Raw genomic sequence first — 16,407 nt, forward strand, 5'->3', positions numbered from 1 at the left:
AATCTTTTCTATTGTGTTTTTTTTCTCAGTATAATTAGTGAAGGAGCTCCCATCAGCCATGTGTGAACCTGTGCCTTGTTTGTACTGAAACTGTGTTGGCCACAAGCTATTTCTGTTCTGTCCCTCATTAGGGATACCAAGTTGTGCATTTTTAAATTTAATGTATTTTTATTTTTACTTTTCTTAAAGCTATAGCCAATATTTATATAGCAATGGATGAAACAATTACATGAAATGTGAAAGGTGTCACACAGAAAAATATCATAAGAATCCTCAGTTCTCAGCTCTACAGAGCCTTTTATTGTTTTTCAGTTGGTTGTTTTGGTTTTACAGTCCACAACATCGTTCACTCTGATCGCTCTCACCAGAGAAACAAAAGTGGACTTAGTGACTAATGCTGCAAATATTTCAGCCATTTCTGTTAGTGGAAACCAACAAAAGAGCTGAAGAAGAGTGAATATTGAATATACATTTACCAGGTGGCCAGAAACACGAATCAAATGAATATTCATGGTGCTTAATGTCTGCTGGACTTGGGCTTAAGCGACTGTTGGCTAACGTTCATCAACTAATTGATAATATATCCATCTGTTTATAGCTTGTTATGCTGCCCAAAAGTGTCCAGAAGAATCAATAAATGCAAATTTAACAATATATTTCTGATATATCAAATATGTCAGATATTGCACTCTCTTGTCTCCTTATAAATGTGGTGGTAATATATCACACTGTACACAGACAGTTTTTTTTTCTTTTTCACTGTTAGTATTACTTTTTTTTTTTAATTTGAAAAGATAATATTCCATGGCGTCTTAATCGTGTTGATTGCTCTCAATCAGTTATTTTGAAAGTGTAGATAACAACAGGCTTCTATCATTGATTGTTCTTTAATTCAGATTTGACAGTTTGTCCTCTGACAGAGTCACTCAAGTGAAAGTGTCATTCAGTTCACTTCTACTCAGGTTAACAAGATGATTCTATTTCTTAAACAAGCAATTCAGCAGTCTTTGTGAAAGTCCTCTTCACAACAATGACAACGCTATAATTCACTTCCTGGGTCCCAGAGGGTCAAGCGTGACTCGATCCAATCAGAAACCATGCCAATTAGACGCCTCAACTGGCACTTAATTACCACTCTGAAGAGGCTGATGGGCCACTAATTAGCAGGACATTAACAGGACTGATTGTTCATTAACAGCAGAGCATATTAGAGGAGATAAGCCTCGACTGTTATGGACTCTGGTGGAAGAGACAAAGGCTGAAGCTGTCTCCAATAGAATTAGATGACCTGCTACGGCAGTCAAGTCTGGGATAATAGTGTTAACAATGGCCATTAAATGGGAATACCACTTACTTTTAATGTTGGAGTATGTCACCGACATGTCTGAAGTCTCTATTCGTGCAAGTGACACACATCATCTGAACAAGCACTTCAAGCTAATTAACTAATTCACTAGGTATTGTAAACAGATTATATTGTTTGTTGTTTTTATGCTGGAGTTAGGAGAAGGACATCTTAAAAATATCAGTTTCTGTCTCAAAACCATGACCTGACATGTTTAAGGGAAAATGGTTTCCATGGAGTCAATTGCAAACACAAAAGACCTGATAATATGGACAGTTTTTACAGTGCACTCAAGGAAATCAAGTCTGACAAAATTTGTTCAACCAGATAAATTCAGCCATGTTAAGACTCATGTTGAAACTTTATGTACAGATCTGCACAGAAAGATCAATGTCTCTGTTCATTGACCATAATGTGCACTGGTACAATAGAGGTCCCCAAATATTTGTTTGTTCAGTTCTCTTTGCTATTTTTTGTTGCTAGTTGTATACATTGCATTACTACCCGAAGCTTGTTTTTTTTAATGACTCAAAAAGGTGGTGTTCATTGGCTGTTTGCCCAGTTGGGAAAATAACTGAGCCAATCAAAGCTTTGTAGGAAGGAATTGTGCAGAAGAAAGAGGACGTCGTCTCTCTGTGGCAGAAAAATAACGACACATTGTGTCGCAAAGAGCATGGATTAGTTTGATGCAGTTGTACAGGTAGTAATAAGTTGACTTACAGAAATAACTTTTAAATTGGCACATTTCTTCTATGAAAAACATTACTACTTCTACTACTCCTAACCACCTCTACTGCAGCAGTCACTACATTACTAGTCGGTTAGAGTACAATAAATTAAAATCATCCCCCGAGCTCCAAACAAAAAAATGATGTCAGCCGAAGATTATTTTTCGGGCATTTTTAGGCCTTTATTGACACGACAGCTGAATACATGAAAGGGGAGAGAGAGGGGGAATGACATGCAGCAAAGGGCCATAGTTGAACCTGGTCGAACCAGGAACTGCTGTGTCCAGGAGTAAACTGAGCTATTTGGGCACCCTCTTTGTGGATTTTATGTTACAAACAAAAGGAAAAGATATATTGGGAAGAAAGGGGGTAAAGAATGTAGTCAAGAGGAGTTACCCCTATTTTCCACCAGGCGCATCTGCGCTGCGTTCCGGAGGCGCCATGAGTAATTGTGAACATTCAAGTCAATGCTTGATATTCCACCAGCCGTGACACAGCATGTCTCAGAAGCGTGTGGTATGGCGCGTGGCAGATGAACAAAACCGGCGCGCTGCCGTAACGTAGCGCAGACTCGTCTGGTGGAAAATAGTCGGGTAGGGAAAAATCCTACTCTGACCACCAGAGGGCGTGCCGACGCATTGAGATTAATGTTTGGTTTTGGCTGTCCTGATCTATCTTTGCCTGGTCTGTGTCAGACCGCTGTAGAGTTTCCCTGGGGATGAATGTTCTAACATCCCTGACTCTTCATTTCACGCTTCATTTACCATCACACTCTCCCAAAACACTAACTGTGCATCTCTCTCTCTCTCTCTCTCTCTCTCTCTCTCTCTCTCTCTCTCTGTGTGTGTGTGTGTGTGTGTGTGTGTGTGTGTGTGTGTGTGTGTGTGTGTGTGTGTGTGTGTGTGTGTGTGTGTGTGCGCGTGCATGCATGCTTAGGGTTGTTCTTTCTATCCACGTGCATGCTATTGGTCTCACTCTTTCTCTTACACAAGCAAACACAAATAATACACTCAAACTTACATGATAGTGTGGATGGTAGACCATATCTGCTGCAGTCAATAGGTACTGGATTGTTCTACAAGGGCAAGCAGAGCACAAGGCAGAATGGACCTTATGAGCAGTGAAATGGATGGATGAAAGGTTTACACGCACGTACACACGCACGCACACACGCACACACACACACACACACACACACACACACACACACACACACACACACACACACACACACACACACACACTAAGACAGTAACTGTTGTTTTACCTCTAAAGTCAATGCAATTACCTCTTTCCTCTCTCTGTGGTGTATCCAATGTATGAATATGGCTAGGAGACATGCAGTGATTGTGTGTGTGTTTCTGTGTGAGAAGGGGGAGTAGTTATTGGAGACTCTGTAGCTCATAAAGCCTTTGCAGGAGCAATATAAACTTTCTTTACAGCTACAGGGTAGAGGATTTTTACAGCAAGGTGGTGCTTAATTTTTTATTTTGCAAAAATGCTTCTATTTACAATAAAAAAAAAATGACTTGTGATACTCCCATTTATGTGCTAATGTATGGAATATAATTGTCAGGAAATGAGCATTATACACTTCCAGGGGAAACCGATCATTTGCAAGTTCATTCAAAGTCATCCAAGATTATTTTTTCCAGTCAGTGGTTGAAATTCACACAACAGCCATCAGACAGTTAATTGGATTTTGGAGCTCAGCCAGTAATGAAATATAAGGTCTGAGACACAGGTTCAAAGATACACACACACTTACGCACAGTGAGGCATTGAGTTGCATCACCAGCAGCAGTGTGAATGGATGGGCGCAATCATTACATGCACACAAACACACAATGGTAGGTAGGTATGAATAGATGGTCTGTCTCGTTGGTGAGATTGGTTCCATCTGTCGTGTAGAGGGTTGCAGGGTCACATCCCTCCTATTATGTCTCTCTCCGTTCAATGACACTTTATTCACCTGAATGGAGGTCTGCGATGGATGAAGCTAATCTGAGCAACAGAGAGAGATGGGAAGGCAAGTTTAGATACAGTAGATAGGTAGATAGATAGATAGATAGATAGATAGATAGATAGATAGATAGATAGATAGATAGATAGATAGATAGATAGATAGATATATTCTATCTGATAGGGAAAGAATGTAACAACATTTGCTGTAGTCTAAAGTAAATGCAATCTCCTGTTGCTAGACATGAGACTACATGTGGTTAGTATGAATGTCCCAGAAAAACAAATTACTGGACCTCAGATAGATACAGATAGTGCAGTAGCCATTGTGTTATTTTCCACAGGAAACAGTCACAGCAGGCAACCTTTACACATACAAACAGGCCTAAATTAGTATCTCCACTACAGAAATAGTGGGCTGGGCTAATGAGGATGAGGGCAGGGGAAGAAAGACAGATAGACAAGTAGAGAGACATAAAGAGAGAGGAAGATGGACTGACAGAAGTCTAATCAATCAAAGGCCGAAGCAGAGGGCTAATCCTCCAGCCAACAGAGATAGAAGAAGAGCCAGGTGAGGAGCAAGAAGAGCGGGAAGGTGAGGAGCGGAGATAGGAGCGGACAGGAAAAGGGAGAAAAGGAGAAAGATAGCTAGAGACTGTGAAAGTGGACCATTGAAGGACAATCATTGTCTATCAACATGAAGAATTACCTTGTTCTCTGTCCCTTACGCCCACACGTGAGCGCACATACACACACAGGGGAACAACTTGACCTGTGAGGGAACACTGATTGAATCTTCAGTGGGATTAACAGGGATTTAGCCCAGTGTAATGATATCTGAATGAGTTGATTAGCTATCTGATGACACTTTGCTGTTTGACCTCTACAGCCCAATAACAACAAGTAACTTGTTCGCTTAGGCTGCATTTAAACAGGGAGAGAAAGCAAAAAAACTCATGTGGAACTCCTTGAGGCGGCTAAATGAACCATGAAACTGTCATTGTGTGGACAGCCATGGCATGATCAGTTATGGTTAAAGATCAGTTTCCATGTGGTCTGTCCCTGTTGAGACAGGGAAACACAAGCAGTGACAAAGTACGACCATGAAGGGCAAAGGTTTCCCAAGAAGGCAAAAGTACAACAACAAATATAGCTGCAAGCTGTGATTTAAGACGGCCACATACAAATTGTAACGATGTTGAGTGAAAAGGGGGCAAGAAAGGCGTTTTTCTAGAGAAAATAGCTGCCTAAGCATCACAAAATTCTATATTAATAATAAAAATCAACTGTAAGACCAATACAATACAATAATTAAGTGGATATATAGAGTATATAAAGTGTAATGTACATGCAATGTAATGTGCGTGCGTGTGTGTGTTAAATACCAGCTGTGCAACAGGGATTCAAAAACATTGGAGTGGTGGTGCAGGGTAAGTTCTTCTTTCATCTCTCGACAGATCTGTTGTTCAGAACTTGATTTAGATTTCAGCTGCACTACTCCCATCTCCAACACAGATGCTGTGTAAGGATTGTGGAGTTTGGCTCTTTTTCCACATCTACCTGCACATTGCCAAGTGCTGCAAAAAGTGCATGTAACTGGTGTGACAGTAGGTTTCAGGAAAGGAGTTACAAGTCAGGAGCTTTTTTTTCGCTTTTGTCTGAACTATGGTACATTTTAGTGGAAGTACACTGTATTAATTGTCATAGATGTTTTTGCCCGGAGCTCAACTGCTGTGAGCTTGGTGCTTGTTTGTGCATAGCCACGTAGAAGATCATTAAAGTTACAAATCTGATGATTCTATACGTGTCTAAAGCGGATCACTGTCTTTAGCTAGGTGTTCAGTGTCATGTTGAAGCTAATTCAGGACTTGGCTTCCCCACCGCCACAAACCATAAACATTGTGCCTCAACTGCTGTAGCAAAATAGTTTATATGGTGAAGCAGCATCTAATAAATTGAGACTGTTATGTCTTTGTTATCAGGGGAGTAAAGAAGTTCACAATGCTACTTCTGCTTTGCCAATAGGTTAAAAACATAAATATGAAAGTTCCCCTGCTGGCTCAGCAGGCACTGGAGTTGGTCTATCGATCAGCTTACCAGAGCTGGGGGTGCAATCCATTTCTCTGACTTGACATTTGAGGGTAGTTCTCATGGATTTAATGCATCATGGCTTCTATCAACAGCTTTTACACAGCTTGTTGTGAAAGGCTCATCCTTATGTCTGTACAGTCGTGACAGCTACTCCCTGCATGTGATGGCATGCTGAGTCATGTCTCTTCACAAAGAGAAGAGAAAATGAGAATGAGAACAGAATGAGAAAAGCAGTACTGGAAAAACTGTACTGGGAAGTGAATAAACTAAATAATTACTGTCTTTCGGCATTATACAGCACAGTAGCCATCTCCATCATCACTAAAATGTGACAAAAACCTGAGGGCAAACAGGTCCTAATTGAGCACCCAGATGACATTAGTGCATCTCCCCAGTTTGGGAGAAACTCGCCTGCAGAAGTTGAGCAAAGTATGCATTGGAAACAAAACTAAGGAGGAGCAAGTCTGTATGTGCGTTCTGTGAAAACACACATACTGTGAAATGCAGCAGGTGCCAAATCCTCCTTCAAAGGAAGATGTCATGCACAAGACAAGTTTCTTAGTGATGGTAGTTATAGGATTGAACTGTAGGCCTAAATTGCTTACATCCATTTCCATTAACTTATTAAAATGTCTATCGATTAATGAGAATTTAGTCATCTAACTGTTTAAATCAGTGTACTTGTGTTTTTATTATAATTATGGATGCTGTATATCACTATTATCAAACCATGTTTGTTTGCTAAACTTGTCAGCCTTTTTTAAACTATGCACCAAAACTATGGAGTTTCCTACCCGAGGCTATAATGAATGCAAGCTCTGTGAACGTTTTTAAATTGCAATTGAAAATGTATTCATTCGTTATTGCACAGCCTTTTACTAGTTGGGAGTGTGTATCAAACACCTGCTGATGAGTGGAAGGCAGTCAGAACTGTGATTGAATACATACACATTCTCCTGCTTTGGTACAATTGGGAAATCTCAGACTTTCCTCAGGAATGGACACACTTGTGTGAAGGACTCACTGTGGGACCGAATGCACTCAGCAACGTTTGGATGGCACACCGAGCAGAGCTCTGGCGCACCCAGGTGGTGACACAGTGTGACTGAGAAGACAGGTGCATCTTCAGGATTTGTTTGCTGCGTAATAAGTGAAAAACATCTTACATGCTGCTTTTTTTCTAGAGTTGATAGACTCAGTTAAGCAGATGTATATTCATCTAAAGATACTCATACGACGCATGTATACTACAGGTTTATATTGCTTCAGTTTTGAGGATTTAACAATAACATAAATTCCTAATATCCTAATCCTAACCTAATTTTAACCTAAACAAAAACTGATACCACCACTTTATACTTTCTTGGACACAGCTAAGATGCCCCAAAATGTAAAAGCATGCATGCATACACGCACACACATGCTTATAGACACACACAGACACACTGTAGCGGGTCATGTGCTTGGGTAGCAAAAAGCCCTGGCACTGTTCATTAATCACTATGTTGAGGTTTTGATGCCACAGCAGGAATGGAAATGCTGGTCTGACTCTCATAGATATACTATACTGCCTTCATCAGCTTCAACAAAGTCCAGAGATGGGAGAAGTAACACTCAGGCAGGAGCAAAGACTGGTCATCTGCAGAAATACTAATATGTTTGTCTATCTTTAAAAAAATATCACCCAGGGTCACTCATGTATGTTTTAATAGCTTTTGGGCAACAATGGGATCTTATGGCAACTTATTATTCTTTATTGGTAACATATATAGCTGACTCAAAGACTTTTGTATTCACAGGGCCTGTGTAAACAAAGCATCAAGAAAGGATTGCAAAAGAATTATAATCTAAATTAGCAAGTGTATTTCCCCATCTCAACAGGTAAGACCTCATAGTTCATTGGTCGAAGTGGTGGGCTTACAGAGGTTGTAGGTTTGATTGATGTGTACTTAGGGCTTTTTGTCATTTTCACAAGCTCCTGAGTGATCGGATCAGTAGTCACTCAGGACGCATTTGGAGACGCATTCTACTGACTGACCTAGCTACCTAGAGCTGTCCACTTGTGAATGGATCATTCAGGACGGATGTTAAAACCAGGTTGGAACAGGGCATTAATGACTGTGCTGCTGTCTTTATTTTTAGTTTTTTCCATAATTGGGATCATTCACATAAGAAATACAAGGGTCCTCATTCATCAAGTTTGTGAAAAATTGCATAAAATATACCATGGAAATGATCCTGTGTCATGTGTCTGTCGTGTGTGATTAATGAGCCACCCTCACCTTACCAGTCAGAGAGCAAATAATACATCAAATGCAGCTGTGGAATTAGAACCATGTGGAACAAATTCTATATTTACATTTGGCGCGTGTGAAATTAGGCCTGCTTGGTGACTCCTGGCTTATTACGACTCCAGCTTGGCCACACTTGCATAGCTTACATACATGCAGGCTACTCCAGAGAACAGACAATCCAAGAAACAGGAAAGTGCAACAGCAGGTGTGGATGTCTCAGTTAGGGCCCAATGGAGTGTTTTATATCAATGTCAAACAAGTTTGATTATAATATATAATATTAAAATACATGCATAATTGAGATGAAAAATAATTTCAGCTACCAATTTTTTCTGTCTTGAAGAAAATGTGTAAAAGAGAACGAAAAAGAGAGACAATGAAATCTAACTTCAACAATTCAAGTAAGCTTTAATGAGATTTTTATATATATATAAATAAATGACTGACTGATGGTCTGAAATAGACAAACTCTTTCCAACAGCTTTGCAACATTTTTGTTTACTTCTCTCTAGCCCAACCTCACTGCATTTACACCACTGGAGCCAGATGTTCTAACACAAGGAGGTGTACAGCATCCTAGCCGGTAATACTTATTCAGTACAACTATGTTTCCCAAGGATTTAGCAGGAGCAAATACACACCAAGTTCTCAAATTTGCATCAGGGTTTATAGGAACACCTAATGGGAAAACAATTATTAAGAATACTGGGAACTGTATACTGTATAAACAAATAAGAAAATCATATTGCTGACTATTGACATATGAACACTTTCTGTCCTCAAAAAAGAATAAAAAATGTTCACCGGACATTCACGGATAGAGTGACATTTAATGTCCAGTTATTGACAACATTGGAAATGAAAAAACAAAAAACTTGTCTTTATTTTGTCACACAGTAACAATTCTGACTCAGATTGCCTTGCAGTGCAAATGTTCAGCAGTGGCCTGTGAGCTCCAGCTGTTCTGTCCTGTGCTCTCCATGTCTCCTGGCTATCCCAACAGCTTCCTGCACTGACATGAGTTAAGTTCTGGTTTGAACTTGTTTTAGGTTTCAAGCCTTGCTCAGCTGTCAGGGCACGATGCAAGTTGCCTTTCGGAGGGCCAGGTAGCCTGTAACAACATCAGTGGGGAGGAGGCGGATGTAGGAGAACTCTTCAGAGGATGTGAAGCGTAGCTTTGTCTGAGGGTCTGTGTAGTTTGCCTAAGGAAATACGAGAGAGAAGACAGTGGATGCTTTATACAAGACTTAAAGGGTATTTTGTTTATTGTACAATTTTTTAACAATGATAACTCACAGGGAGTCCAGAGATGTCAGAGTATTTCTTGGGCGGCTTAAAGGAGGGAGGGGCATCAATGCTGTAGTCTGTGAACACAGAAAGGTCATAAATCATACTACTGATTAAAACTGTCCCAATAGGGGCAGTTCTTGTAAAAGTGACATGGACTTACGCATGCAGTCTTCTATTTATTCTACAGCTTTGGCATACAGTATACTGAAAAGAACTTTCAAAGCCTTTTTTGACAATACATTACACCATTTTGACCTAAAAATCATTTAAAATGTTTTTAAAGGTGCTCTAAGCGATGTTGGGTGACGTTACTTCTTGTTCTTAAGTATTTTCAAACAAAACAAGACTAGCTCGCCCCTCCCTCCTCCTCATTCCGTCCCCTCCCCCTTCCTTCTGTGCTTCCGCGCACTAACCCCCCACCCCCACCCCCAAATCCTTCTTGTTGGTTATTGGCTGGAGCAGTGGTTGTGTATGCTTTGTGGTGCAGGTGGGCACAGTTTGTTTATGTTGCCATTTGTAGACCCTGGGCTGTCTACAGAGTCAGCATTTCTTTCCGGTGTTTTCTGGGGACAGGCAGCTCACGGATAGTGAGGAGATGTTTGCTGTATGTGACAACAAATGTTGTACCCTAAAACACGTGACATAGCACCTTTATCGAAGACAAATTGATTTATAGAGTCTTGAATGCAGTTTCAACTTAGTCATCGGTAGTATTAAAATGAAACACTGGAATTAATATAAACTTTTGCTTAAAAATGTTTAAAATATAAATGTAAGTGTTGCACACCTTAGACTTTCATGAACTGAATGTTTCGTGTATTGGGCTTTAGATTTATAATACAGAAATAGAGCCTACTTGTTCTGTGATAAAGAATAAAAAATAAAAACATGTACATGTACCAGGTAAAAAAAATATAAAAACTCACAGTTGGGATCATTGAGCTTCCAGGGTAAAGTCCGCTCCAAAGCCAGAATCTGTTTGAGATTCTTCCAGGTCCTGTTCTTTTTACCTGCTGCTGCTCCACCAATCCCAGAATGCTGCCGATATTAAGAGAGGAAAAAAAGGAAGGCGGGGGAAATTGAGGGGAAAGCCAAAGAAGCTGATAAGCTTAAAACCTAGAAGGATGCAGACACTCACCATAAATGTGGGGTCTTTGAAGGGTGGAGGCTTTGCTGTGGACTCAGTGATGGCAATTGGTCCGCAATCAACTGTTCCCACTGGCTTCACCTCAGCCACCAACTCCACAGCTGTTACCTGATGAAGCATGAAAGACAAATTTTAAGCTACTTGTTTTGCCTGTTTCTATGTTAACAAAGTGTAAAGACAGTGTAACATGATCATAAAGGTACAGTGATACTGATACTACATACATACAATGATACTGATACATACCACACATACCATATTTATACTTCAAGTTTTGTACATTGTGTATTATGTGATGTACTGCTTATTTGGCTGCCTTTAGATCTGCAACAATTAGCAACTGTTTTAGTAATTGATCAGTCATATAGGCTTTCGTTGATTCGATTCATCATGAAACGTGTCTGCGGATTATTCAGTAATGAAAATATTTGCAGCCCTTCTTGCATTGCATCTTAACAGCTTTGCATTTTTCTTGCACATTCCATTTGTCTAGAAGTACAACTGAACAGACCCCCTTTGTGTATTTTCCTATCAATTACGCTATTCTGAGCTCTGAGTAATGTTCAGTAATCACACTACAGGCAGGCGGTGTAACAAATGATACTGCTGTGTATCACCTGTGTCTGTATCGTTGGTGCCGCTGTCAGCTGGCCTTTCTTCTTCTTGCTGCTGCTGCTGCTGCTGCTGCTGCCGGCGGCCTGCTGAGCGCCACACACCGCCAGACCACCAGGACGTTTCTTCCCCCGGGGAGCGGCATAGCCGGCGGCTGCCGGCTGAGCCCGGGCGGTTATCGGGATGTGAGATGTCATTTGTGGAGAGCAAAATGGTTCTAATGCGATATGATGCACCTTTTGCTCTCGATATTTAGCTTTAGCCTTAGCCATAGGCCTTAGCCGGCTAACATCCGGATACACCGCTTCAACCGGATATGAATTCTTTCACTTCTGGGAACAACTTCAGAAGTTGTTAAACTAATAACGTAATTATTATTAATAATACCTTATAAATGGTTATATGGCCTATTATATATTTTTTATTTTTATTTAAAATGTGGAACTATAAAAATACACCAATACGTTTAGTATATAGTTAAATGTGAATGCAGTTAAACAAAACAAATATATATGTATGGGCTTTAGTTTTTATTTTTATGCTTTCATGCTTTGTTCAGATAACGAGACTTTACATATCATATTATGAGACTATACATATTCAGAGAATATAATTAAAACAAGAGAGAGGGAGATTAAATAGGAATCTTCAGCAGAAACAAGGAATAAACATATAGGCCTATATATATATATATATATATATATATTTATTTATTTTTATATATTTTTTTTTTTTGGATGTAGCTTGGGAAAGGGAAGTATGGGGTCCCCTGCTGGAGCTGCTTCCCCTGCACCCCGATACTGGATAAGCAGATGAAGATGGATGGATGGACATACATATGTGGACATACGTATAAATATAAATATATATATATATATATATATATATATATATATATATATATATATATATATATATATATATATATATATATATATATATACACACACACATATATTCCTTGACATACAGTCCTACAGTCCTTGAAGTTTTCATCAATGCTAGCCTCTTTCTCACCAAGCAGCCAAATTAATGCCTTCACTTTTACATTTATCAAGGCAGTCGTTGTTGTTTTTTGTCCTTGCAAATGCTGCACTTGTTCAAGGTTTTCACAGTCTAGTACCTTAAGTAGCACGGCCTGTTGATATGTTTCTAAAAATGTTGATATTTCTAGGGGGGTTTTCAGAAAGAAAAAAAAAGGTGGAGGGTATTTTTCTTTATTAAAGTGAAAACCCAAAACCCTAAAGGAATACTCACCATATTTTTGAACCAAACATGTTATACATACAGTATGTATGTTTTGTGGTTTGATGTGTCAACCACTGGGACTTGACCAATCAATGAAAAGCATGAGCTACAGTGTGAAATCAGAGTGCATGCATTATTGACAATAACCGACTCTATTGATTGATTTGGCTAGTTTATTTTCTATTTTCATCTGAATCTGGCATTTTTTTTAAATGTTGTTCGCTATCATAAGTAATTATTCAATTATTTGTTGAAGTTTGTTTTATGATCAGCAATGTTCTTTTGTAAGATGGAAGAAGTGTATTTGTATGTTCTTTTATACTCATATCAAAGTAGCAATTAAGGATTTTGAATAAAAGACAAAACAAGCAGAAATTATTTTTTTTGATGTTTATTGTTATGATTATTTCATCAGAATTTATGCAACCAATTAACCTAAACTGCGCATATTTTATGTGGGAGGAAACCGGAGAGGACCCGGAGTAAACCCACGCATACACAGAGAGAATATGCAAACTCTGCACAGAGCCAGAACCATACACAGTTCTTCCTCTGTGCGGCAACAGTGCTCACCACTGTGCCACCGTGTAGCCCTCAGACTGAAACCATCTGTGAATACGTAGAAGACGTTGTGTTGTGGAATTTAGAAGAAGAAAGAAGACATTTTCTTAATGATCCTTAAGGGGAAATTACATAAAGTGTGAGAGTAAAAGGTGACAAAAAATACCAGCAAATGGCCAAGTGATGTAGACAGCCACGCATCTCTTCTTTTCACTTTGCAGGAAGGAGGTTTTGCTGGAAGCAAGTATGGTGAACCTTCACAGTACACCGTACTTCCACGTAGCATCAACCCACCCAACCTGTCCTCCCCTGCACAAGTGTCCAACCCAGCCAATTGGAGTGGATATTACACCTCACCACCCACTTACACTAAAAATAACACTTGCTGGTATTTTATGACTGCAAATTCCACAACACAAGGTTAAATTAAGCCTATTTATCCACAGAGGGTTGGAATCTGATTAAATTTTATACAAAAGCATACTCATCTGTCTCTGCACCCAGATGTTGGGGTCCTGTCTACTCCTCTGTGTCCTTCTTCAGCCTGCCAGCTTTCCATGGACCTTGAAACTGTACAGACAAGTGTAGTCAGGATTGCCCCAGTTGGTCTCGACTTGCAGTTTTACATGGTGGGAGACACCTATTTTATGATCCTAAAAGACATGGAGAACGTGAGGAATGAGCAGAGTGAGTTAGTTTATAGAAAATAAGCCAAATAATGAGTACAATAAGGACAGACAAACTGTAACTTTTATGATATATATATTAACTTGTGGGTAAAAACAAAACGCATTTGCGTGTGTTTCATTGCATGGTGTAATACTCACAGGAAGTTTGAAAGTCTGTGTTGATTCCCCATCCTGATCATAAAGAAAGGTTCCAAGTGGGGTTCCTTCTTCATCAAAAGTCTTCATGCCCTGCAAGAGAGAATAACAAAGATCCAGTTGAACACCTTGTTGTTCTCTATGTGATGTGTCAGAGAAATACACAGGAGATCTGCAGTGTTCATTGTTCAATTTGTGACTTACATAGACAGAAAACTCCTTGGGGGCGCTAGAAATGGTGCCAGTTGGGGACAGCCTCCTTAAAACGTGACTCAGTGATACGTGGCTTATGGTGATTGGGTGGGACAGGGTGATGAATAAATGTCCACGCTCACCTGCAAAGGGCCAGCAGTGCCCTATAACCAGGGGTGAGCCTCCCTGAGGAAAGAAAGAGTTTAGATGGTATGTTGTATTAGGCAATAAAACAATCACAAACATAATATCATACCACATAGCAATGTGATTTGTGTATGTAGTTCCTACCTTAATTACAGTCCCTGGGTTTGCACTTGGTAGCCACATAGGTATCCAGGGAAAACTCCAGCCTGCTTGTGCATGGTATGTTTTTGAGGACCGATGAGATACAGCACAGGCCCCTGCAGACAGAAAGTGAGAAAGCAATTTTTTCAAACAAAAAAACTAAAACATGCAAATTACAATCTGACAGATGAAAATGATAAGGTTGATTTAGATGTCTCACCTTGCAACTCCAGAGCGTAGTTGGGCATTGTGTCCGCCACCGGTAGCAGGTAGATCTTCTTTTCTAATATCTCCTGCTTTTCCTGCAGCTCTCTTAGTTGCTTCGCTAGCTCTTCATAAGATGCAGCCTGTAAGTTAGTTTCATTTAATGATGCATGCTGACATCAATGCGTAATTCCCATTTTGGTTTGGTGAAAACATTTTTGGACTGCAATTATGTTTGAAGGTGCACAGAAAGAATGTAAGTAAGAGAGAAAGCCAAGCTGCTTTTATGGGTCATACCATAGTCGTATTGGTAACGTATTGGCTGTTCAGAGCCAGGATCAAGTATACCAATCCTGTTGGATGGAGAAATAAAGTATAGGAGAAACCAATCAGGGATGTTTTAGTCAAAAGATAGACACTCAAAGTTACAAGCTGTTGAGCTACATAAAATTGTACGTGGAAGGAGAGATTGCTTACCAAAACACAGGAGGACTAGAAAGAAGGGAATGCCAAAACTCTTGAACACAGTGGACGAGGCCCTGCTTTTGGTGTTTTGGATACTAAGTATGTCTCTGTTTCGGTTAACGAGTATGTTGCTGTCTGTGTTTCTGTTCATCTGTTTTTCTGTTCTGTGGCTGGTACTTAACTGAGACGGGTGCCTACGATATCTTCTGAAAATCCGGAATGTAAGGAAAATAAAGATGTATAATTAAAAACGTATGACATACCATACATATACAGCATGACTGTGCAATACACACACACACAAACTCCAGCTTACCTGTGCGTGGTCTCCCTGTAGCAAATTAAGGGTTTTCCCTCAATGTCGTAGTATCCTGTTGAACTCAATCGAGTGCTTTTTCGTGATGTGTCTGTAAACGAAATGAGAGAGCAGAGGAGAGGGTCAATCATTCACTGTAACAAGTCATGTCATACACTTTGAACTGTTACTTTTGGAATTATAAGACTTATACCATTAGAAGCTATGTGCATGTGTTATAAAATAGTATTGTTTTTAAGCATCAGATACACAGCTATCAAAATCTGTCAAAAAAGATGTGTTGATTAAGCTTCACAGTCATTTTTAAAGGTTGCCGTTTGTGGTTGATAAGCTTTTAACCATCTACTCTTTTTTGTGAATATAGTCTTCAAAACAGACATAGAAACAACTTGATGTCGCAAAGTTTTGGGATTGGATTTTTTGTCAAATTAGAAACTTTGCAGCTATAGTAGGACATTTGCAAAAGCCATGACTGGATTACATTTTCTTAAATTGTGTCAAACATTTTGTCCAGCCCCATTTACATTGGACCACATCATAAGAAACAACTCTCTCAAAAAGCTAGCGTTATAAATCTCCCAAATGTAGGCTATGATTTACCACATTGGGCCTACATATCTGAAAATGTCATAGCATGAACTATAGGCCTACCATACTGAGTTATTTACCTTCATTCGCCATGTCTGTAGCGTCGTAGATCAACAAGTCTTGAGTCTTGTTTCCTTCAGAAGAATAGTTTTGCGTTGTGTTCACTTCGAAATCAGGTAGCCTAATGAAATGTAATCTCTAAAGAATCCCTAAACTAACTGTTGCGTTCCGCATTCTATTCGCGTCATAATG

The 16,407-nt window shown here is 39.6% G+C and overlaps 2 protein-coding genes and 1 long non-coding RNA gene across 3 annotated transcripts; 1 reads left to right on the forward strand and 2 right to left on the reverse strand.

Annotated features, from left to right (window-relative positions):
- The first annotated feature begins 7,749 nt into the window (after nt 1–7,749).
- Nucleotides 7,750–9,158, forward strand: LOC116691711 (uncharacterized). Its single transcript, XR_004332535.1, has 2 exons — nt 7,750–8,007; nt 8,933–9,158. It is a non-coding gene; the product is annotated as an uncharacterized LOC116691711 (long non-coding RNA).
- A 118-nt stretch (nt 9,159–9,276) lies between these two features.
- Nucleotides 9,277–11,775, reverse strand: ino80c (INO80 complex subunit C). The gene is made up of 5 exons (XM_032519557.1): nt 11,475–11,775; nt 10,849–10,965; nt 10,637–10,748; nt 9,717–9,784; nt 9,277–9,622 (listed from the first exon to the last, which is right to left on the reverse strand). The coding sequence occupies exons 1-5, from the start codon at nt 11,739–11,741 to the stop codon at nt 9,491–9,493; spliced, it is 696 nt and encodes a 231-aa protein (XP_032375448.1). The 5' UTR covers nt 11,742–11,775; the 3' UTR covers nt 9,277–9,490.
- Nucleotides 11,776–13,092: 1,317 nt separating this feature from the next.
- On the reverse strand, nt 13,093–16,407 carry LOC116691774 (SUN domain-containing protein 2). Its single transcript, XM_032519660.1, has 9 exons — nt 16,236–16,407; nt 15,568–15,658; nt 15,264–15,457; nt 15,084–15,139; nt 14,803–14,929; nt 14,586–14,698; nt 14,307–14,480; nt 14,106–14,195; nt 13,093–13,931 (listed from the first exon to the last, which is right to left on the reverse strand). The coding sequence occupies exons 1-9, from the start codon at nt 16,246–16,248 to the stop codon at nt 13,818–13,820; spliced, it is 972 nt and encodes a 323-aa protein (XP_032375551.1). The 5' UTR covers nt 16,249–16,407; the 3' UTR covers nt 13,093–13,817.

Source organism: Etheostoma spectabile, chromosome 6 (genome assembly GCF_008692095.1).
Source record: "Etheostoma spectabile isolate EspeVRDwgs_2016 chromosome 6, UIUC_Espe_1.0, whole genome shotgun sequence".
Classification (NCBI taxonomy): domain Eukaryota; kingdom Metazoa; phylum Chordata; class Actinopteri; order Perciformes; family Percidae; genus Etheostoma; species Etheostoma spectabile.